The sequence below is a fragment of the Lutra lutra genome, chromosome X (assembly GCF_902655055.1).
Source record: "Lutra lutra chromosome X, mLutLut1.2, whole genome shotgun sequence".
NCBI classification, from domain to species: domain Eukaryota; kingdom Metazoa; phylum Chordata; class Mammalia; order Carnivora; family Mustelidae; genus Lutra; species Lutra lutra.
In genome coordinates, this window is record NC_062296.1 from 4190251 (window position 1) to 4213044 (window position 22794).

At 51.5% G+C, this 22794-nt stretch overlaps 1 protein-coding gene across 9 annotated transcripts in view; it reads right to left on the minus strand.

The window, feature by feature from the left end:
- Positions 1-22794, minus strand: part of MTMR1 (myotubularin related protein 1) — a 56853-nt gene that overhangs the window by 9579 nt on the left and 24480 nt on the right. For all 9 annotated transcript variants that reach the window (XM_047715836.1, XM_047715834.1, XM_047715837.1 and 6 more), the window contains 9 exons: positions 22666-22773; positions 20110-20211; positions 19718-19801; positions 18531-18680; positions 17472-17660; positions 9369-9554; positions 8777-8983; positions 5005-5097; positions 271-384 (listed from right to left, as the gene is read on the minus strand). In XM_047715836.1, coding sequence (XP_047571792.1) covers positions 271-384; positions 5005-5097; positions 8777-8983; positions 9369-9554; positions 17472-17660; positions 18531-18680; positions 19718-19801; positions 20110-20211; positions 22666-22773 — 1233 coding nt within the window. The remainder of the gene's footprint in view (positions 1-270; positions 385-5004; positions 5098-8776; positions 8984-9368; positions 9555-17471; positions 17661-18530; positions 18681-19717; positions 19802-20109; positions 20212-22665; positions 22774-22794) is intronic.

The following is a 22794-nucleotide window of genomic DNA, read 5'->3' on the forward strand; positions in this document are numbered from 1 at the left end:
CAAGGTCTAGAACTGACCGTACAAAATCTTAGAGTCCTCAGACAGCTGTGGGCTTGCTTCCCAGCCCCCATAATGGAAGGGGCCTGTGTCCGACCACATGGAAGATCAGACACACGTGCTGGGGCATCTCGTGTGACCCCTCATTTACAAACAGCAGCAGGGCCAGACCCAGGTCCCCTCTCTACCCAGTACCCCCCGTTCCACAGTGGCACTTAATGGGAAAGGCCCCTGAGCCATGGGCAGTAAACAGACAGGATGGCGTGCACTTACCTCTTTGAACCGTTGCTGTTCACAGTTGCACAAAAAAGTCCCGAAGAGACAGCTATATAGATGGTCCAAAATTGTGATCAGGAACAGCTCATTAAACTCGAATGCCGACGGAAACTTAAATGGAAAGAGAAGTAAGGTTTAAAGTTCAATTTCTACAACACAGTGGTAGGAATTTTCGGTGAAAGCTAAAGTACAATTTGGAATACAGCTGAAGGTTAAAAGGAAGACTGAGCGATGTTGGATTTCACTTCCTACAGCTTCCGGTCCAGGCCCACGGAGCCGGCGCTGGAACACCTGCAGCTGGGAGAAGAGCCCGCAGCCGCCCTTCTGCCGGAAGCAAGGAGAGAGCGGGACGGAGCGCATGGAGCCGCCCTCCGCACACGCCGGCAACAAGCGGCCCGGGACTGTGCCGGCCGCCCAGAAGGGAAACACACAAAGCCAGTTCGACTACGGTCCCGGCTTTCTGCCTGGGGCTACGTTTGGAGTCCAAGAAGGGAGAGGGGTTCCCAGGCACAGCAGGTACCAAAAGAGATTCAAGAAAGAACGGAAAGGCTATTATCTAGTAAAGAAATAACTCATGATTAAAAACCCTCCCACAGAGACAAGTCCATGAACATACACCCCCAAATCCTTACCAACATCTGAACAAATTGACGCTGGCAATATATACAAAAGGTAACACAACATGATCCGGTGGGGTTTAGCTCAGGAATGCAAGGCTGGCTTAATATTTGAAGATCAACGTTAAAAAATAGTAATTACTGTAATTCACCACGTTAACAGCATAAGAAAATCACATAATCATCTCAATTATTGGTTTAGGTCATTCTCAATGGGTTTTTTGCGGAATTCCAACAAGGACTTTACCATTGCCGGGAGGTTCTAGCCAGTACCTGGCATTTAGTAGCCGTAAGGAGATGGTCTGGAAACGACAATAATGATTAATGATGGCAACGAAGCTCCTGGGCAGGCGACAGTGGGGCGCCTCCCACGTGCCAGTGCCCCAGCAAAGTACCCAAGGCGGCAAAGGCCGCTGGAACCACCCAGCAGAGCTTTAAGTACATTTTCTTTAAAGTATGAAACTGGTCCCCAGAATGCTATTTGCACACTCTCATGACTCATCCTGTCATCTCTAGAGAGACAACCATGGTCACCGATGGCCAAATTACTTTCCCAGGCTAGGGACAAGCTTCCCAAAGAGAAAAAAAAAACGGTCCATCCAGGACCGTCCAAACTCCCCCTGCAATCGCTCTCTTCCTCCCCGGCCACTCATCACATCAGCCGCCGTGCAGACTTCTGCTCAGCCGCCCTGGATGCGGGTGGGCCTCTCTCTCCATCTTACGGACTGATCCCGCAGAAACACAACTCTCTTCTGCGGAGCCCCCTCAGAATGCCACTTCTTCAGAAACCTCTGGAAACTAGCCGTGGTGGTGGTTCTTAGATGAACTACATCAACTAAATCTGGCTGAAATGCTGATGATAGCTACTGATGAATCCTCTCTCAGGGCCTTGAACTTGCAAATCCACCAGTGGCCTCACATTCCAAATGGCTATCCTTTAAACGGCCTAGCACATCATGTCTACTTTTCCTAGCATTTTTCTATGCAGTTTAGTTATACTCTAGTTAAGAAATTATTGGCACCACAAAATTTATGAATGTTAAGCAAATATATAACATTTATGTACACTGAAGATTTATCAAATCAAGGATAGAAATGGAAGATCTAGATTTTATTTTCATTTAAATTACACATTTACTAATAGGACAGCGAAGCTTCTATGGACACATTTCTGAAGTCAAATGAGTCTTTGCTGCTAACTCTGAGCCTGCCTGCTCCTGGGAGCTTGGCTGGGCATGTTCTAACAGCCCTGACTCTAAGCCTTATTCTGGCCAAGTGGATCCCAGCGCCGGGAGGTCTAGGTCAGGCGGGGCTTGGCCTCTGCCTGTCAGCACCCCCGGAACCAGGACACAAGAGCTGCTGGTCCCGTTCAAATGGCGTTGCGACCTCACGCTCCGTCCAGAAAATGCTTCATTAGAGGAAGCAGCAACAGCTAGAGTAATACGAATAGAAGATTAAGTCTTGTGATTCGCAATTTCTTTTGGCCTCTTCTCCTGGAAACTATACCATCTGCCTAAAAAGAATGGGTTCAAAAACTCTAGAAATCCACAACGAAATTCTGCACGTCTTGAGGAACAAAAATATGAACCACTATTAAACCTACTCAAAAAGGCAAAGTCTATTAAACTACGGTTATTGTAGAATGTTTGAGACTCTTTTCTGACGAGCTGCTCAATTCCTTTCCCTTAGATCCTTGTCTATCAATTTGTGCTCACAGCCTAGTTCATGTTATCCTGAGATTTCGAATGATTTAATGCGGATTTAGCTTACTTGATTTAGCAGTAGGCAACCTCCAAATAAATTAATCTCATTACATTAATGCATCTTTCCTAACAAGCTACATGTCGCATCCACTTGTAACTTAACTGATAGACTGAGCGGTGCTCTTTCTGCTTCTATTGCATTAACCATGTTGTTTTAAGAGACATTAATTATACACGTTTCATGGACAGGAGCTGAGAGGCATCTGAAATCTAATCTAAACCCCTTGTCTTTTTCTTTCCCATAAAATCCAATAACCAGCACAAAAATGATCTAGATTAAACACGAAAATAGGGACAAAACATTATGAGGAATGGAAGGCAGTTTGCGGATACTACACATGCACACGCACGCACTTGGCGTTTGGGAGGAAGGAGATACTTCACATCAACAAAAGTAGTGCTTATCCCCTCAGAAGCATCATTTTTTGTGTGTGTTCAACCTTGTTACATAATTTTTCTAAAATGCATTTTATACTTTTTTGTTTTAATCTGAATGTAACCATCATTTAATTTTGTTGTTGGCTCAGTTAATACAAACAGCAAGAAGTTCACAGTGCTACATAACAGTATGACCCCTGGCCAGCCTCCGTGCTTTCTGAGTATGTGTTCACTACCAACCGTCACTCATCCCACTGGTGCCCACCTCTGAAATGCCCCTCCACCCCCACCAGTCCTCCAACTGGCCGCTCTGAATCACGTGTGACCTGGTGCCTGGAAAGCACGAGAGCCCCATCAGTCTGCGGAAGCTGGGCCTAAATTTAAGTAAGAGGAAGGTCTAAGTGCCAAGGACTCTGGGAGGTCTCCGCTAGCTGATCAGAACTCAACCCCCCCCCTTTTTTTATTTCTGAAAGCATGCCTGCTCTCTCTAGATGCTTGGTACTGAGATCCATGAGGCATGCAGACTCACAAATCAGACTGCATTTTAGTAATACCCCCCACCCAGTGCCACCCTCCCTCCAGTGTCAGCAGCTCTGGGCAGGCCTGAGAATTTTCATCTCTACGTGCCCAGGGGAAGCTGAGGCTACCGGCCCCGGGACTGCGGCAGGATGGAGCCTGTCGTCTGGAGGCTGGTCTTCTGCCTCACTGGCACCTCAGAACGCACATGGGGAATGTTCCAGAATGACATACATCCGGACTTCTCCCTCGGCCCACAGGAGGAAGGGTGTGCAAGGAAGGGGGCCCAAGCATGTGCACCTTTAAAAGTTTCCAGGTGCTGACAGTGTGTCCACAGGTACACAGTGAGGCGGGGGCCCCTCAGATGGCTCCTGATTAATTGCTGCTGGAAGGGGTCTGGGCCGAGAGGCAGTGGGGCAGCAGTGCACCGTAAGTGGGCTCAGCCTCTCTCCTGCCCACTGCCGCCCCCCACCACTAAGGGTGGTGCACGATGAAGGATTTCACAGATAGTCGTACCTCCGACTTCCCGGGCTTAGAAAGCAGAGATCCTTTGAAAAGGTCCTGGGGTGATGGTAATAATGTGGTCAGGAGGCTGTCGTGAGTGCCATGGCTGCTGATGGAGTCACTAGAGGTCGCCAACAGTCTTTCCAGCTGGACCTCTTCCCGTGACTAAGGCAGCCACGGCCAGACCTCCGGGCCAGTAGGAAGGAGAGCACCCAGGCCATGGCTCTCCACCCTCTGACTCTCTCCCTGTGCAGGCTCTGGGGAGACTACCTGTTTTCTATTCTCTCCGTCTAGGTCTCTATGTGTCTGTCTCTCTCTGTGTCTGTGTATGTGTCTCTGTGTGTCTCTCTGTCTCATTCTCTCCTCTGTATGCCACTCTGTCCCTGCCGCTCTGTCTGGCACTCTGGCTTGATCTCCTATCCTGAGGATAAGACCCCAAACTTGGGCTCAGGTGTTAGAGACCAGGGAATAAACAGCATAGGCCTCAGGGCCTGCTTTAAACTGAAGCCGTGGGGGCCCAATACACTTAGGGAAGGGGGGTCCCTGTGTGGCCACCTTGCATACTGGAGCCCTGTGCCCTGGGGTTTGGAAACTAAGCACCAGTAACTTCCTACCTACCTCTGCTTCCTGGACATTCCCTGCCCTCGGCGGCATTGCCGCGGGGCCATGGGGGCCCAGGCCAGGCATGCAGACTCCTGGGTTCCCAGGGCCGGTATCCCCTCCCCTGCTGTCAGTTCTGTCACATCCCTGTTTCAAACACTTGGCCTGCTCACTTTCGGTGAGAAATGATAGTCTCTAATTTTCTGCTTATACTTCTAAGTGAATTAGAATCAAACCGAGTTAAATAACAGAAGGGTCCCCTTTTTACACACATACACGTGTTCATTTTGAACGAACATTAATATTTATCTAATCTTCAATTTTAAGTCAGAAATATACTTGAAATTTCTTACCTGTCTTGTCATTTGCCAAACACAATCAATGAACTGAAGAAATATAGGGGATCGGTCAGCATCTGCGTGGTTGTCGTTGCCGTGGCCCACTCTCTGAGAACAAACGGGAGGTTAAACATGTGAATGCATGCCACAGTTCTCTCAAAAGTCACTTAAAATTGCCTAGTGGCAAGCATTAGGTGTTATCTGTATGTCCCAAGACCTAACAGGAAACACAACTTCATTGTACTGTACTGTTATGTGTTGACTTTTATAATTTCACTTTAAAATAGTGGAGATCAAGAAGTTATATGCAAGTGGCCAGTAAACGTTTCAGTCCCAATGCTAGGGTCAGGCCGGGCCACAGTGCCAAGTGCACAGTGTCAACGTGGGACTACCGACTAGCAGCTCAGGAAGCACATTACGATGGCCATTTCCTCCACAGGTGGAAAAAGAGGTCTTCCCACTTTTCTGAAATGTCAGGAAGTCTGAGAATCAAATAATAATCTATACATTTTAACCAATTCTATAGGACTCAGATAGCCCCACAAATCCCACACTTGAAATGGTAAGGGGGAGTCCTCGCTCAAGGCAGCCCAGTTCTGAGACATACTTGAAAACCAACAGTGCATTTCGCACCTTTCAGTGTTGTAGAGCTGCCCATGGGTTCCTGATAAAAGAACCTCAAACACAAACACGACAAAACATTGGAAATGTCAAGTTAAGAAACAGCTCAAGAGTGAAGATTCGAAGAGAAGGCTCTAATACTCTGGTGACGAAGCAAAAGGACGAGAAGAAAACATTCCAAAGATATAATGCAACTACTACATAGAAAGCACGAGAAGTACTGAGTCTAGGAAACTGCCAGCGGGAGAGACATAGAAAGGAGGAAATCCAGGCCTCACAGTTACAGTAGTTGGGTCTTACTGGTTCTCAATTGTGGTGAAGCATACAGAACGTCAAATGGGCCACCTTAACCAGTTTGTGCACACAGCTCAGTGGGATCAAGTGTGCTCAGTGCTGGGAGCCAACCCCACCGTCCATCTTTCCAATGTGAAACTCTTCCCCGTTAACTCCATGTCTCCCCACCCTGCCGCCACCAGTGTACTTTCTGTCCCTGTGCATGTGACTGCTCTTGGTCCCTCTTATAAGGGGACTCCTACAGTATCTGTCTTCTTGTGACTGGCTGCTTTCACTCAGCAGGAGGTCCTCAAGGTTCATCTGTATTGTAGAATGTGTCAGAAATTCCTTCCTTCCTTTGAGCTGAGTGACACGTCCATTGTATGGACAGACCACATTCTGTGTACGTGTTCATCTGTCAATGGACACCGGGGCTGCTCCTACCTCTGGGCTCCTGTGAACCACACCGCTTGTACACGTGGGTGTGCAAGTATCCGAGTCTGTTTTCGCTTCTTTTGGGTGTATCCCCAGAAGCAGAATCCACGGGTCACAGGACGGCTCTATTTTTAATGGTTTGAGGAACTGCCCTACTGTTTTCCACAGCAGCTGCAGAAGTGGCCTTATCTCTGCACTTCCCCTTTACAAGATAATCTGTAGAACCCGCTCTTCAGTGTTTAAGGCACCTTGGGAATGGTTTTGCACAGCCGCTCGCAATTTAAGATTCATTCTTTTAACAGCCGCTCACTGAATTCCGCTGGTGTACGCAAGGCATCTTGCCTGGCCCTTGGGAGTTTGGGGACATGTGGTGCTGTCCCACAGAGGCCATACTCTTGGCTACACACCTGAGGTACCAAGACAAACGAGACACAGTACCCGTGCTCAATAAATAATTCACTTGCAGTGTAGTCGTAAACCTGTAAACAACAAAGGCACTGAAACGTGCCCAGGGCTTCCAAGTCTGGAATGGGTATGGCAGGGCCTCAAACGAACAAGAGCCAACCTTGGACGGGGCAGAGGGAGCAGGGAAGGCAAACCCCGCGAGTCACAGTCATGGAGGAGGTCTCGTTTCGGATAAACCTTCACGGACAGAGGGAGATACCTGCTTCCTGGCTGGCCAGGGGTGCACTGTAGTAGAAGCAGTGGGAACATGGTAGGGGATACCAACAGCACCAGAGGCAGCTGGGCATGAGGCAAGAGGAGGGAGGCGAGACAAGGCTGGAAAGGTGGACTAGTCCAGATGACGGAGGGCTTCAAATGTTGAGTTGAGGAATTTGCCCACAACTGCATGGGCCATAGGAAAGCTCAGAGGGTTCTGCGCAGCATGAGATCTGCTTCTTGGAACGCCCCGTCTGGCTGCAGTGAGGACAATGGAGTGGAAGGGAACAGGTGACAGAGAAACTAGTCAGGAGGCTGCCATCACAGCCCCAAGGGAGATGGGCAGGCCGGAATGAAGGGGGCATCAGTGGCACTGAGACAGATTTGAACGCGTTTAAAGACATGGGACCAGTCGAGATCACTACGGTGTTAAGCACAGAGAAGAGGAGCAATCTGCCGACTGAGCCCTGGAGCACCCCAACACGAAGAAGTCGGGGAGAGAGGGAGGACTAGAAGATAGGAGGAAATTCAAAAGGCTGTGCAGACCTAGAAGCCAAGGGAAGAAAGTTTCCAGAAATAGGGAAGAAGCAACAGCATGAAGTGCTCAGGCCCTCCTCCTCACTGAGCCTAGCCTTTCCTCAGGGTCCAGGCGCAAACACCTGACATGGACAGACTCACCTCCGCAGCACAACGCTCCACCTCCGGGAAGGACATCGAGGTGCAGGGGCGGCTCGGACAACGGCCCCTGAAGGGCATGTGGCTCACAGGCTCTCCTCACGGCCGATGTACTCGGGACCGCCATGGCGGGAGCCACAGAAGCACCCTCACACCCATGGCCCGTCCTCCTGCTCTGAGCAGGTCTGAATGAGGCTTCAGGCATATTCTGGTGCCGTGCACAGTTAAGACGAAGCCCCAGTGGCTCAATGACTGGGGAAGAGCCGGAACGAAGAGCCACTCAGACGAAACACAAACGGCAGCCCGAGAGCGGCCGCCAGGTGACCCAGTGACCCCACTCCTACGGGTGTCCCCAGTGGGACAGCGGCCGTCGCAGTCTGAACTGCCGCAATCCCTACGCTGGAGCCCTGACCCCCAGGGCCTCGGAATGGGACTACATTCAGAGATGGGGTCTATGAGAGGTGATTAGAAGGAAGATGGGAGGCTGGGCCCTACTCCAGCCTGACCGGTATCCTTTCAAGGAGAAGAAATTCGAACGCAAGAGGCACCAACGAGGTGCACCCAGAGGAAAGGCCGTATGAGCACAGGGGGAGAAGGCGGCCATGCACGAGCCGAGAAGACACGGTCCAGGACAGACCAACCCTGCCAGCACGTGGATCTTGGACATCCAGGCTCCAGAACTGGGAGACTATATATTGTTATTGGCTAGGCTCCTCGGTTTGCGGTAGTCTGCGTGGCAAAAACTGGTATGCCAACGTTCGCAGCAGCGTTAGTCACAAGAGCCAACTGCTGGGAATAATCCAAGTGTCCACCAACAGGAATGGATAAGCAAAGGGAATACTGGTCAGGTATGAAAAAGAACTAAGTTTTTATATACGCTATGTAATGGATAAACCTTAAAAACTGTGTTTAGAGAAATAAGCCAGTCACAGAGAGACAAATGCTATGATTCCATTTACAGGAGGCACCTAGAACAGGCAACTTGAGGAAGACAGAAAGCAGGTTAGTGACTGTCAGGGGCTGGAGGAGGGGGAGATGAGGAAGGACTACTTAATGGGTACAGGGTTTCCTTTTGGGGAATTAACAAAACAAGTCAGGAATTCACCTCACGGTCTCAGCTTACCAGCGCAAACCTATGTCCGAAGCTTATCCACTCCTTTTCTATGAGCGCCTCGAAGCCTTTAATGGTGCGGTAGTAACTGTCCAACATCAGCATCGCCAGAGACGTCAGCTGGGCGGTCCGGTCCCAGCCATCGCTGCAGTGCACCACCACCGACGTTTTCCCAGACTCTATCTTATCGGCGATCCTTACTGCCCCAGCAAGAAGCATCTTCGGGAAAGAAGGCACGTTAGAGCAGGCAACGTTTACTTTCTAGGACAGCAAAAACAGTTCTGCGGAGAATGTTAGAAGTTCAGGTCAATAAACCAAACAATGCAGTCCAGTGAGGCGACTCGGAGACATCAGCGCTGGGGGCGGGGACGCCTTACACCAAGGAAAATGACGCCAAGTGCGCTCGCTTACTACTGGGCCACAAGGTACATTCCAAACCGGACTGAGACAAGCATATCCCTCACAGAGACCACAGTCTGAATGCTGCCTGCACTGCAAAGATGCGCTTCTGCACAGTGTTGGGAAACCGCACGGATGCACAGATCTACGGCAGGTGCGCGGGAGATCTGCACCAGGAAGCATGCCGAGGACCAGCCCTCCTCACCCTTATATACTCCAGCCAGTGCGTCCCGTCCACGCTGGAGAGCCACCGTGCCTCATCAATGGAAGGGTACACGACCTCCTTCAGTTTGCGCAGGGACTCTCTCATCACGTGGATGTTGTGGATCTCCAAGAACACGAGCTCCGCGTTGGGGTAAGCGCTTTCACTTTCGTACCCTCCGCCCTTGGCCTGTGAGAAACAAAACACATACAGCGCTGTGTCTGGGTTCACACTTCCACTGTTTCTGGTGTTATCAGAAGGAGACCGTTAAGGACGCAACAGGCCCTTCCGTGTAAAATAACCCTCCTGACCCTTGGAGGACTCGCCCCCAGCTCCTGGCACAAAGCACCACACAGTAAGCAGCTTAAAGCAACAGTAATGTCCCCTCACAGTTCTGGAGCCAAAATCAGGGTACTGGCAGGGCCATGCTCCCTCAGAAGCCCCTTGGGGAGGACTCATCTTTGCTTCTTCAAGCTTCTGGTAGCCCCCAAGTGGTCCTGGTTTACAGACACATCACTCAGATCTCTGCCTCATCATCCCATGGCCTTCACCTCATGTCTGCCTCTTCTCTCCTTCTAAGGACCCGAGTCAGACTGGATTACAGCCCACCCTAATTCAATAGGACCTCATTGTAACTGGATTACATCTATAAAGACCTCATTTCAAAATGAGGCCACAGTTCACTCATCTACCAGGAGTTAGGTCTTCGGCATAGTTATTTATGGAGACATAATTCAACCCCTAACAATTCTCCAGCACTCATCATCAGGTTTTGAACCTTTAACAACTGGATCTTACTCAAGGCAAGTTAGATTTTTAAAGGTTCTGCTAGTGCCATCTGTCTGAACAGAAACAGTTGTACTGCCACAAAAATTTCTGTATAATAAACTATCTGTAAATCCCAAACAAGGAGGTTTAAGCAATTTCAGTAAAATAAAATGCAAATGAAAAGACCACAGCCGCATGATTTGCCATAGCCAGAAAGTGGAAGGAACCCACTTGCCCAGCAGTGGACGAGTGGACAAACGAAACGTGCTCTCTCCACACAGTGGAACATTCTGCAGTCAAAGGAAGTGACTGCTGGGACACGCTGCATAGGAGTGAACCTTAGAAACATCACACTGAGGGAGAGAATCCAGGCCCCAGAGACTGTATGTTATATGATTCCATTGCATGAAAGTCCAGAACAAGGAAATCTATACAGACAGAAAGTAAATTAGTGGTTGGTGGGAGCTAGAGGGGGAGGGGCGAGAATGGGCAGCAGCTACCAGTGGGCACAGGGTTTCTATTTGGGGCCATGAAAGCATTCTGGAGTTAGAGGGGGTTGCTGCACAACACTGTGAATATACCAGAAGTCACCTAGTCATAAACTTTGGGACAGATAACATAGACAGATTAATGTCATATGAATTTTATCTCCAAAAACATAATAAATGTATCTGTGAACCCAAAGACCACATCCTTCATTCTGTCTCCAACCGCTTAGCACGTGGATATTAATGCTCAGCCCTGAGCTAAATACTGGGGTGACAAGTGGAGACCCTGGTCCTCAAGGCACTCCCAGTCTGGTGGGGTAGACGGGTGAGGAGAGGGACGTGTGCAGCACGGGGTGAGGGAGGCAAGTCCTCTGCTGGAGAGCACAGGGTGCACTGGGGGCACATGGCCAGGCCTGGGAGGCTGCCAGAGGGACAGAACACACATCTGCGTGAGAAGAGAACGCCCGTCAGGAAAGCTCTGCCGTGGGGAGGAAGGTCAAGATCACAGGGCAGAGGGGCCATGGTGTGTAGCTTCCCAGACATGGGCAAGGACACGGCTTGCTGAGAGGCAGGCGAGCAGCTGAGCCGAGGAGAGGCAGCCAGATGGTGGCCCAGGGCTGGATGTGCAGGTGCAAGGAGGGGGCCAGAGCACAGACGAGTGTGGCGACGGTGCCATCGGACTTGCGCTGCGGCATCACCACGGCTGTGCTGGGCGGACCCGGAGGAGGGTGAAACCTCAGAGATGGGCACTCATCTGGCTGAGGGAATCGTGGTAGAGGCAGCAGGACAGACAGACACGGCGGACTGGAGCTATAAGGGGCAACACTTGGTGGCTGAGTGGGGCAACGGAAGTAGGTAGCACAGTGACACCCAGGATTCCAGGCCAGGCCAGGCACCCCAAGAGGCAGCGGTATCCTTTGCTGAGGTACAGATGCGCGCAGAGGGAACAGAGGACTCCGCTTTCGCCATAGTGAGTGCAAGGTGCCTGGGAGGAATGTAAGCGCAGAGGTCTGCCTGCAGCGGGTCAGGAGCTCAGGGCCAGGTCTGGGCCGTGGCTACCAAGACAAAGTCACTGGCCTCTGGAGGAAATTGGACTACAGAGGTCGGGCATACCATGCTCAAGGTCGGCAGGCGAGCCAGGAGGGAAGCGGAGACCGGAAGCCTGGAAAAGGCCAACATGTAAGACACAGAAAGCAAAGGAGACTGAGAAGAGCCGCCAGAGAAGAGAGGAAAAAGAAAAGAAGGAAAAGGCTTTTTGAAAAGGAAAGAGTACCGAACCACCTGAAGCTTGGGAAGTCAAAGGAAAGAACTGGAGAACACAGCTGTACTCCGGGCCGGCGGGCACGGGGCAGCCGCGTGGGCCAGGCGGGCCTCGCAGGCGCGCAGACCCAGCGAGTGGGGGGCGCTCCCAGAGGCCCATCGGGAAGGGGCAGGACAACGACGGGGCCAGCTGCACAGGAGCGATGACCGTGGCTGGAGGGGGCGCTTGCTTATGGCCGGCAGGAGGGTTACAGACGGCGGCACGAGGTGGCTTCCAGGTCTGGCGGCTGAGGGTTGCTCTGTCCTCCTCCGCGCAGACAGGCGAGGTCAGGGCCCATGATGGAGGGGTTGGGGCCGGCTCGCACATTAGAAAAAAGTCATAAAGGGGCCCGAGTGGCCTCTGGAAGCCTGGGGCTGGGGAGGGGGGACTTGCAAGCACCACTGAGGGCCCAGCTGAGGCTGGAGAATTCCAGCACAAGTCCGGAGTGGCTCCAGCCCACGTGCTGCGAGCCCTCCGTCCTCAGGAAACGTTCAGCAGCCCGGGGCGCTGAGGAGGCAGGAGAACGGAACTGAGCCGAGCTGTCGGCTGGGGGGCATCAGGCAGGACGGTGGCAGGAGGCTAGGACCGGCAGGAGCACAGGGAGCCAGGGGTGGGGGTGCCTGGGGCCCAGGCCCCCGAGCACAGAGGACAGGCCATGGGCCGAGAACCCAGGCTACATCTAGAACTCAGCTGGGAAGTGGTTCTGGGGAGGAGTGGGCTGGGTGCGGCTGAGAGCCCCGTCACCTGCACCCAGTGGCGGGCGCGACGCAGGAGGGAACGTCCGCAAGTGGCCAGTGTGACCGGGTGTACTTGAACGAACGGGCAGTGGGTGTACTTGAACTCCGGCTTTACTTCGGGTCACCCCATGGAATTCTAGGACACACTTCCACGTCAGTGAAACTGCAACACGCACCACCGACAAAGCCGCCCAGAGCACAGTCCTGCCTCCGTGGCAGAATTATATTTTCATAAAAAACCACCAGAGCATGCAGCGAAGATGCTGGTGCTGCAGGCAGGAGTGAAAGGCACAGGCTCTGGTGTCAAGGAAAACAGATTAATTAAATTAACTAAGTAAAATCAGTTTTCTCAATTAATGCTAATCCCCAACCCTCGTGGGAGAAAGAGATGCAAACACCCCCAGGGAGCAGCGGCCGAAGGATGGACTCCAGTTTTCCTGGTGTCACAGCAGCTGTTGTGTGCCTGGGGAAGGCCTGGCAGGCCATCAGCCCATCAGTCGGCCAGTCGCCGGCGGCAGGGGGGTTCCCAGGTGAGAGAGCGGAAGCCTCCTGGAGGGCGGGCAACTCCCAAGGGCCAGAGGTACCAAGGGGCAGGACAGGATCCCCACGCTCTCTGAATCCAAAGTGCACACACCTCTCCTGTAGGGACTGCACATTTTCGTCCCCACAAAATTCACATGTCAAAGACCTAATCCTCAAAAAGATGATGTCAGAAGCTGCGGCCTTTTGGCGGGGAGGTCAGGAGGGTGGAGCCCTCGTGGTGGCATCAGCACCCTTCTAAGAAGAGACAGAAGACAGCGGCCTCCTGCTCTCCACAGTGTAAAGACACGGTAAGAAGATGGCTAGCCACAAGCCAGACACAGGATCTGCTGTGACCCTGACCTTGGGCTTCCCATCATCCAGAGCTGTGAGAAATAAATGTCTGTTGTTCACAGGCCACTATGATACTGATACTGATACTTTGTTGGAGCAGCTCGACTAAGACACCTCTCCTACCCAGTTCTCCTGTGAGACGCTCCTACTCGCCTGGCATCAAGGACCCCTCCCCCTCTTCGGGGTCTCCTGCCACCACGCACCCCTTCCTTCAGTGGGTTCCTTTCCTGCCTTCCACAGATGGCTTACGCGACTTGGGACTCCTTTGGCGGCCTTGCCCCTGCCCGCCCCCGACCTGCAACCACCACCCAGCATGCCACTGGGCTCCATCTCAGCCAACAACCCGAACTTTCTCTGAGCTCCAGAGCCTTAGCTCCCCAACTCAGGCCACCTTCCCTTGGTCTGCATCTCTCCATGGCCTTCTTCTGAGGACCTCAGTCACGGGACTGAGGGCCCACCCTACTCCAGGATGACCGCCTCTTCACTGATTACATCTGCAAAGGGCCTATTCCCGAATAAGGTCATCTTCTGAGGCTCCAGATGGACATGAATTTCTGGGAGACACTATGCAACCCACTACAGTGGCCGATATACAAAAATCAGTCAGTGACATGCACCACATTAGCAGAATGAAGGAAAAAAGAAACATGATCATCTCAACTGATACAGACAAGGCCTTCAAAAATCTAATGCCCGGGGCACCTGGGTGGCTCAGTGGATTAAGCGTCTGCCTTCGGCTCAGGTCATGATCTCAGGGTCTTGGGATCGAGCCCCGCATCAGGCTCTCTGCTCATAGGGGAGCCTGCTTTCCCCTCTCTCTCTGCCTGCCTCTCTGCCTACTTGTGATCTCTCTCTCTCTCTCCCTCTCTGTTCAATAAATAAATAAAATCTTAAAAAAAAAATCTAATGCCCTTCCATGATAAAACCACTCAAAAAACCAACAACAGAAAGTAATTTCCTTAGCCTGACAAGGCCATGTATGAAGAGCCCACAGCTAATATACCCAGTGATGAAGAACTACAAGCTTTCCCCCACAAACTGGGAACAGGACAAGGATGACTGCTTCCCCTGCTTCTATTCAACATGGTACTAGAGGTTTCTGACAGGAAATTAGCCAAGGGGAAGAAATAAAAGGCATCCAGATTGGAAAGGAAGAAGTAAAGGGTCTCCAGTTGCAGACGAGGTGTCACATATAGAAGAGCTAACAGGGAAAAACACCCCTGCCTGGTTCCTAGACACGACAGCACGACAGACGAAACCATTCTGGACGTGCAGTTCAGTGTCCTGCTTCTGCCTCCTTCACGTGCGAGCACACGCAGAGCTGCCCCTGCCAGTAGGACGTCTGGCTGTGGCTCTTCTCACGCATCTTCCTTCTCTGGGACAGTGCCGCGGTGGTGACAGGAAGTACGCAGAGAAGCAGAAGGACTCACGGGGTTAAGGACCCACCAGCTGGGAACATGGGGAACTAAGTGAGAAGGACGCCCCGTGGCAGGCTGAAAAACAGCGCCCCACCCCAAGAGACCTACAGCAGATCTTGGTGACTGTGAATGTGACCTTTTTAGGGAAAAGGGTCTTTGCAGAGGTCATCGAGTCAAGGATCTTGAGATGAAGAGACCAACCTGAATTACGTCGGGCAAGCCCTGAATGCCGTCACGGGCATCCTTAGAAGAGAGGAGGGAAGACACAGATGCGTAGAGGAGAAGGCCACGGGAAGGCAGAGGGGGAGACCCGCACTGCGGCTCTGCGCATTGAGCGGCCAGCAGGAGCTAGGAGTGGCAAGGAACAGAGTCTCCCCTGAAGCCTGTGGAGGGAGCACAACCTGAGCCGAGTTCAGACTTCTGGCCTCCTGAACTGTGAGACAATAAATACGTGTTGTTTTAAGCTACCTGGTTGTTGGTAATTTGTACAGGGTCTCAGGAAACTCCTATCCTGCCCATGTCCTCCCCGTCTCCGTAACTGGCACCACCAGTCACTGCCCCGGACAGACCACCTGGGTGGTGAGCTTACGAGCATCATGTGCCGTGGCCATGATGCCCACTCTTCTCAGGTGTCACCTCTCTACGCCGCACGCTGCTACCACCCATCTTACGGAAAAGGCACCTGAGGCTCACGGAGAGGTCAGTAACCTGCTCAGGTGCGGCAGAGCAGCAAGGACAGAGCCTGGAGGAAAACCCAAGCGAGACTTGTTATGAAGCCTAAGTTCTCGCTGCCCTGCCTTGCGGGCCGGATTGGATACATGGAGGTCACTACGTGGGAGAGAGCTGAACAGAGATGTCAACCTGAGCACAGGATGGAAACTTGGCCTCGACTTCCAGAGGGATCAGGGTGAAATGGAAACTCGGGTATCAGACTCACAAGGCAGACAGTGTCTGGAGTCATGGCATCGGGGGAGATGGCCAGGGAGGCGGCACAAACTACAAAAGAAGCGCCCAGATGGAGTTCAGGGAGCACCACCATTTGGAGGTTGGGGTGGGGGTAGGAACTAGTGAAGGAGGCAGAGCTGGCCAGGTCAGAGAGAGGGACCCAGGCAGTGAGATGTCATGATGGTCACGTGGACAGAGCTATTCACTCTGGGCTCAGGAGCGAGGACATGGACTGTGAACCAAATGCTTTCTCTGGGACAGTATGACCTTCACACCCGCTCTGGGAAGCAGGCGTGCTGTCATGGCAATTGTGGTCTAGAGAGATGGAGCCACTGCCCAGGGTCACGGAGCAAGTAAGCGGGCCCCTTCTACTCTCAGAGCACGCGCTGTGTTCCCCCATGCCACATTGGGTGGCCACGTGGCAGATTGCGTGACTGCTGCTCCGTGTGTCCCTCCCCAGAGACGTGACACACAGCAAGTACCCAGGGAGCGAGGGGAAATGGCGTGGCTGGTGGCTTGTGCGCTCTCTGGAATGGAAGGTGACGGCGTCTCTCAGGAGGGAGACGGGGGCAGCAAGAGGCCGGCTTTACCGGACACCGCACTCAGCGACGGGCTAGTCAGCACGGAAGGGAGAGGCACAAGCTGCCGAGAGCCACAGACGGCCATGCGCTCTGCGACCACAGCCCTGCGCGTCTTACCATTCTGGCCCACTGTTGGACGCCCGGGCCCGTCCCCTCCTGCTCTGCATCCACGGCCAGCTCTAACGCCACCTCCTCCGTGAGGCCTTGCCGGCGCCAGGCCCTCTCCTGGCTCCCCCTGCACGCTGAGCCCACACGTCCCGCAGGAGGGCACCTCACCGTATCTGTCTTGGTATGTCTCCCGGCACCTGGCCCCAGTAGGCGCGCATTACCTGTTTGTGACCCAAGTGTCATTTTACCAGTAAGCATGAGGTGGGAAGGGCTGCCACCAACTTCCTGATCTGTGAATGACTCACAGAGAGGGCCAGGTCCTCCGACTGCCAGATGCACGCCTGCAGGAACGCACTGTCGGAAAGGATTTTCCGACGCGGAGAGTGGGTGCTGGAGGCGTGGCCTCTTCGCTGGGGCCCCGTGTGAAGGGCCCCGTCCCCCTCGGCGGGCGGGGCTCAAATGGGAGGTGTCCGCAGAGGACACTCCTGCAAGCGATTCAGGGCAACTCTGCACGCGAGCCCGCTTTCGCACAGCTGACTCCGTTCTGACAGAGCTTCGGACCGGACAGGAATTCATCAAGGAATCACCCCAGGTCTCAAGTTAAAGGGACTTCCAAGGGCCTCATGATCATTTCAGTAAAAGTCTTACTCGATTCTTTAGGGGCTAATTCTCTCTGGGTCTTTGCTGAATCAATTCAGCAAACAGGATGGCGCAGAAGCAGTGAGAGAGACGCCGCACACGGCCGCACGGGCCATGGGCCAGCGAGGCACAGCCGGGGGCTGCTCAGAGACACCCTTTCCGGAGGGAGCAATGCCCGGTCTGCGTGACAACTCATGGCCAGCGCGTGACAGGAGAGCTGCCGCTTCCGTAGCGCTACTGAGAACGTACCTTGTTCGTGTCGGCGACGCTGTTCTGCCGGGCATCGAAGATGATAAGCTTGTGGGACTGCGCATTGGCGTCCATGATCGTCTGCAAGTATTTTTCGTCTTCTTTGCAGCGTCTGTCGTTGGGACCCACCAGTGGCTGGCTGCAACGGGTAATCGTTGCCTGACTTTCTGGATGGATCCACGACAAAACCTAGCGTTTGTAAGCAACAAACATTAGTACGGCTCCTAAAATGCCGTGCCCTGATTGCCAGGCAGTAAAAATAACTGTCTTTCCAAGCACGGCTTCATCTGCACGCGCTCCGCCAAGGCGACGGCTGAAACCAATCGCCGCACGACGGTGGCTCTGGAGCCCTGCGGCGTCAGGTGGGAAGAAGTCTGACTAGGTATAAGCTCCAAGAATCCCCTCCCACCTCTCAAATTCTAGGACTCAAAGGAAAACAGAAACTAAGTCAAAGTCGACTAATGTCCAGCCCCACTTCTATTTGAATGACTCGTTCTGTCTCCTCATTTAAAAACATCTTGCATCTCCCCGCTCACACGCGGGGCAGGACGAGGGCAAAGCGAGGACAGGCTCCTACGAGACCGCAAGCGGGGCTCCCCAACCTCCCGGGGTCCTCAGGCGGCCGGAAGACGGGGGTCCTGCCGCAGCGCCCTCTCGGCTCTCCGACGCCCACGGCCCCTGCGCACGGTGGGTGCCGCGCGGGGGACGCGCTCGCTCACAGTCGTCAGAGCGCGCGTGTGCGGCGGTCCCTCGAGAGAAACACTTGTGCCCCTGCGGGCCGCTACGCTGCTCCGGGTGGTGGCGCCACGTCCCGCTCAGCGTCTGAGCGAGTATCTTGGCTCTAAGACACCCTGACGAAACCAGCGAAGGGAGCCATGAATGCGGCGGCCGCGCGCCCTCTCTTGCTGCTCCCTGGTGGTCCCCGTTGCCTGTGGAGGGTTTTAGGCCTATTTTTCTACTTTCTGTTTGGTTCGCTAGAGTTTTTCTGTCTTGCTCCTTTCCACATTAGATCTAGTTACAGTCTGGGTTTCTGCCTAAGGGATGATGTCTATCACTTACCGGGACTCTGCCTTTTGCTCGGAAGGCTGCCACTTTTGAAAGGTCATCATCTTTCACACTAGTTGGCACAACAATGACAGCAGGGTAGGTGTCACAGAGCTCATAGTTACTGTTCACTTTCGATATTTTCCAGCTCTCGTTTGGCAAGCCCTGCAGGGTGTTAGAGAAGGGCAGGGGAGCAAACTTTCGCATTTTCAGAAAGTACTAACTGGGAACCACATCCATTTTTTATTTTCTCCTAAAATCCATTCATAATTTGTCATTCACTGCTACTTAAAAGTTTAAATATATGTTTATCTAACAAAACCTATTTCTTACCCATTTTTAAAAATTTAATGAAGCAGAAGACTTTTCAAACGTATTTTAAAATGGTAAATATCACACACTAGAATCCCAATCCTGTACATTTCTTGCTGTGTTTTCTATAAAGAATGAGCACAGTATTGCAATGAGCGTTCTTTTTTAAAATTTTTTGTCTTTATTCAAAAGGTAGAAGTCGGATATCTAGAACTTCTTTATTGTATGCTTTTCTTCCACTAGAATTTATAATTTTATTCATAGATTCTTTATTGCCCATTTAATCACCTGTCTTTCTGTTTGTTTGCTTGTTGGTGGCAGCAAAGCAAGGCTGGCCGAGCGATAGCAGACTGATAGTCCAAAGCTCCCGAGGATGGAGCTTTTGGAGACACAGAAACTTTCTGCAAACATTTACAGAAAGCAATATCAACCGAACATACAGTGGAGACAAAGATCAAATGTCATGAAAACAGTATCTTATTGGAAGGTCTTGAACCTGACAATGCACTGAAGACTTTCTAGGCACAGGAACACCACACCAGGCTGATGTAGTCTTCCCATACACTTAATCTAATTCAGGCCATTGGTTTTGATCCTTACTCATCAACTCATCACCAGAATATCTAATAAAAACCATCTGGTTGATCTGCTTTTTAAACCCTTGTGCTCATACTCCACTTGCCCTCTGGAAAAAGGCTGAGCAGCAATAGCATCAAAGGGCTGGCCTTGGAACAATGGGGCATCCCAGGGTGAAGAACGTACAAGCTACGTAAGTCATACCTACACACAACTGGTTTCAAACGGTTTCTTCTCTACCATATTTCTACCCTGTCAGAAAAGAGAAAGATGCTCAACCCACTATTTTCAGTTTGATCAGGACCTTACTTTACCTGTCTCTTGTATTCAGATACAGGATCATAAACTTTCCACCCATTCATGGGAAATTTTTCTTTGTAGCTGAATGCAAAGAGTGTCTGGATACAAAAACCACAAAATACACATGTTAGTGCTCCTTTGCTACATCATATGCCCAATGTTAAAGCTTTTCATTCAGCCATGAGCTAAATATAATAAGACTTCTATTTAACCTGTATATTCTGAAGCAACAAACCGGCACTTTCCTTAATCATTACAAAGAATGGACAAATTTTAAACATCTTAGTATTAGTCACAAAGAGAGAGGAAAGAGATAAAGGAAACCTCTGGAAAAAAGGAATAATTAAACATGACTTTTGCCCCCCCCACAAAGGCATACAAAAAATGTTTATTTCGATGTACTTGCCTGCCCATTGGAAAGAGGAAATGCAAGTTTGTTGAGGTTTTCAAATATCCCAAGTTTACTCTGTTCTTCCTGCTTATAAGCAAGTCGCAAGTTCCTCATATCCTATTAAAGAATTAGCAAAACTCACTTATTGAACATTTACTGAGTATCTGTGAGGCAGACATGTTATAAAGAGATAAATGAAATATCTGTATTCATTTCTTATGTTATAGATTGCTTCTACTAACAAAAGACAATTACCAAAAGCACCTCCAACAAGATAACAGCCATTGAGGAACCTGGAACAAAGGGGATGCGCTAGGGAAGGAACTCCTCAGGTGGAAGCGAGAAGGTTAGTACTGAGAAGATGTGCACTGACTGCTAGAGGTGCACACAGAAGCAGCTGCGAGCTTTAAGCTGCCCGAAGAGTCGACTGCAGACCTTGCAGCATCCACAGAACGGAACTTCGGCAGAGCTTCCTCTCTGGGCTCACAGCAAGGGCTGTGTCACGCAGACTGCGTCCCTCAGTACACTCCTTACAGAAATTCAGTGCTGTTTCCCAAAACCAGTTTCTTTTTTTTTTTTTTTAAGATTTTATTTATTTGACAGAAGGAGAGACAGCGAAAGAGGGACCACAAGCAGGGGGAGTGGGAGAGGAAAAGGCAGGTTCCCCGCTCCTGCTATCTGACCTTTTTAAACCTGTGCCACTAGTTAAACACAAAAGTCTCATGCTTCTTTAATGTGACACGAAATTTGAAGATAAAGATGACCACAAACAGATTAAAGCAAGAGCAATTCAGGCAGCGGCAAAGTTACTGTTGCAATATTATTTATCACAGAGAAGAATGGAAATGACTGAAGTGGCCATCACCGGAGGCTGGAGCGCGGAGCGCCATCAGAATGCAGCGGCATTTCTGCACTGATACCAAGGACTTCCGAGACAGATGTTTGGGGCGGGGTGGGGCGTGGCTAGGCAATACACTACCACCTGTGTTTGTGAAGACCACACAGACACGCTTGTGCGCCCAGCGTGTGCACGGCAATCGGCAAGAGCAGGCACCTGCCTGGAGAGGAACGAGGTGGCCGGGGGCTGGGCAGACACAGACTTACTCTGCTCTACACACCCCTTTTGTACCTTCTTGGTACCTTGTGTACCACCTGTTAAAAGAAACCAAACCTTACCCCTTGCAAGGTTCTCAGGCATGAGCTGAGAGGGCTAGGAGTGTGGCCCTAGCATGCTTGGCTGGAAAACATTTTAAAACCACTATCAGCAAATGCTCACCGGGGCTATAAAAACATCCACGCACGGCAGCCCCAGGACAACTGCTTAGTCAGTGTCACTTTCCCGTGTGCCCTCCCTCCAAGCGACTCTGTACACGCACACACACACACATGCACGCACACCTTGGGAGCTGATTGAGCTCACTTGCTATTTAGGATTGCTGAGAATGAAATCATTCTAAGCAAAGGAGAGAGCAGGTGAAAAGACTCCGTAGCAGGGGTGGGTGGCACGAGGTAAGTCAGCGCAGCCGAAGGAACCGGACTAGCAAGAACGTGGGGAAGGTGGCCGGAGGCGAAGCCACACGAGGCCGTCGACTGGCTCAGACACACGGGCATTTGGTGAGTCTTTCCCTCTATCCTAAGGATGATGGGACGTTACCAGCGAGTTCTAAGAATGGAAAGGTCAAGTTCCCAAACTGCAGGACTTCTGCTTTAAGCCCCAAGACTGCTTCACACAGCTCGGCATGGGGAACCCTGGCCCGAGGAGGACGGACGCAGTTTGTGGCAGGACAGCACTGCCTTGAAGCACCCACAGGGAGTCTAGGATGCCAGCAAATTCACGATCTGCAAGAGTAAAGTATTCTTTGAAAAAAAGTGGGTTCAACTACAGTCTGGGGTCAACCAGAGGGACCTGTCTCGAGAGGTGTGATCAAAGCATACAGACCGGCAGGAATCCAAACCCTGACCGTGGAAGGGACCCTAGCAATTCTGCACGGACTCTCCTTCCCGGGACTTGAGGGTCATGAGTAAAGTGTACCCTGTGAGGTAAGGTCTCTGGGAATAAGACACACTGGATAAAGTGTTTCTTAAATGACTAGTCAGCATTAAAAGCATCACACACATTTCTACTCCCCACTGGAGGAAGCAGAGGAAACCAAACATAAAATCCTGACATTGAGTTTTTAATCACAGAATTTGTAGACTATTGCTTTCTCTTCAGAAAGTCTCTGAGCATCCACTATTCTGAAGGGTCGTGTTAAAACAACAAACTGGAAAAAAAAGAACTACTGATCTCTGCTTTTCACTTGGTTTCTCTGAAATATAACAAATAACATGAACACCGAGGTTCTAGGTCCATGTTTATTAGAATACTTCGATAGAGGACAAGAGGTTTACCTCAACAGCTTCCAGAGTGGTATGAATTAGCTGATACAAGATTTGAAGCGGCCTCTGTCCTGAAACCATGTGACTTACTGACACCCCCGGTGATTCTCGCTGCCCCAAGACCGTGGTGGGCACGTCAGTGAAAGCCCCGCGCCGACTACCCCGGCAGTCCCACCCGGCTTCGCACCATACCTTGCACACGATCTCTATCCCGCAGGAATTGTCACCGTGGCTCTGCGCACCAATCTTCTCAACTCTGCTGATCACGCCAAGGGGAACATCGAGGACAAAATTCGGGTCCTGGGTTTACAAATTAACGAA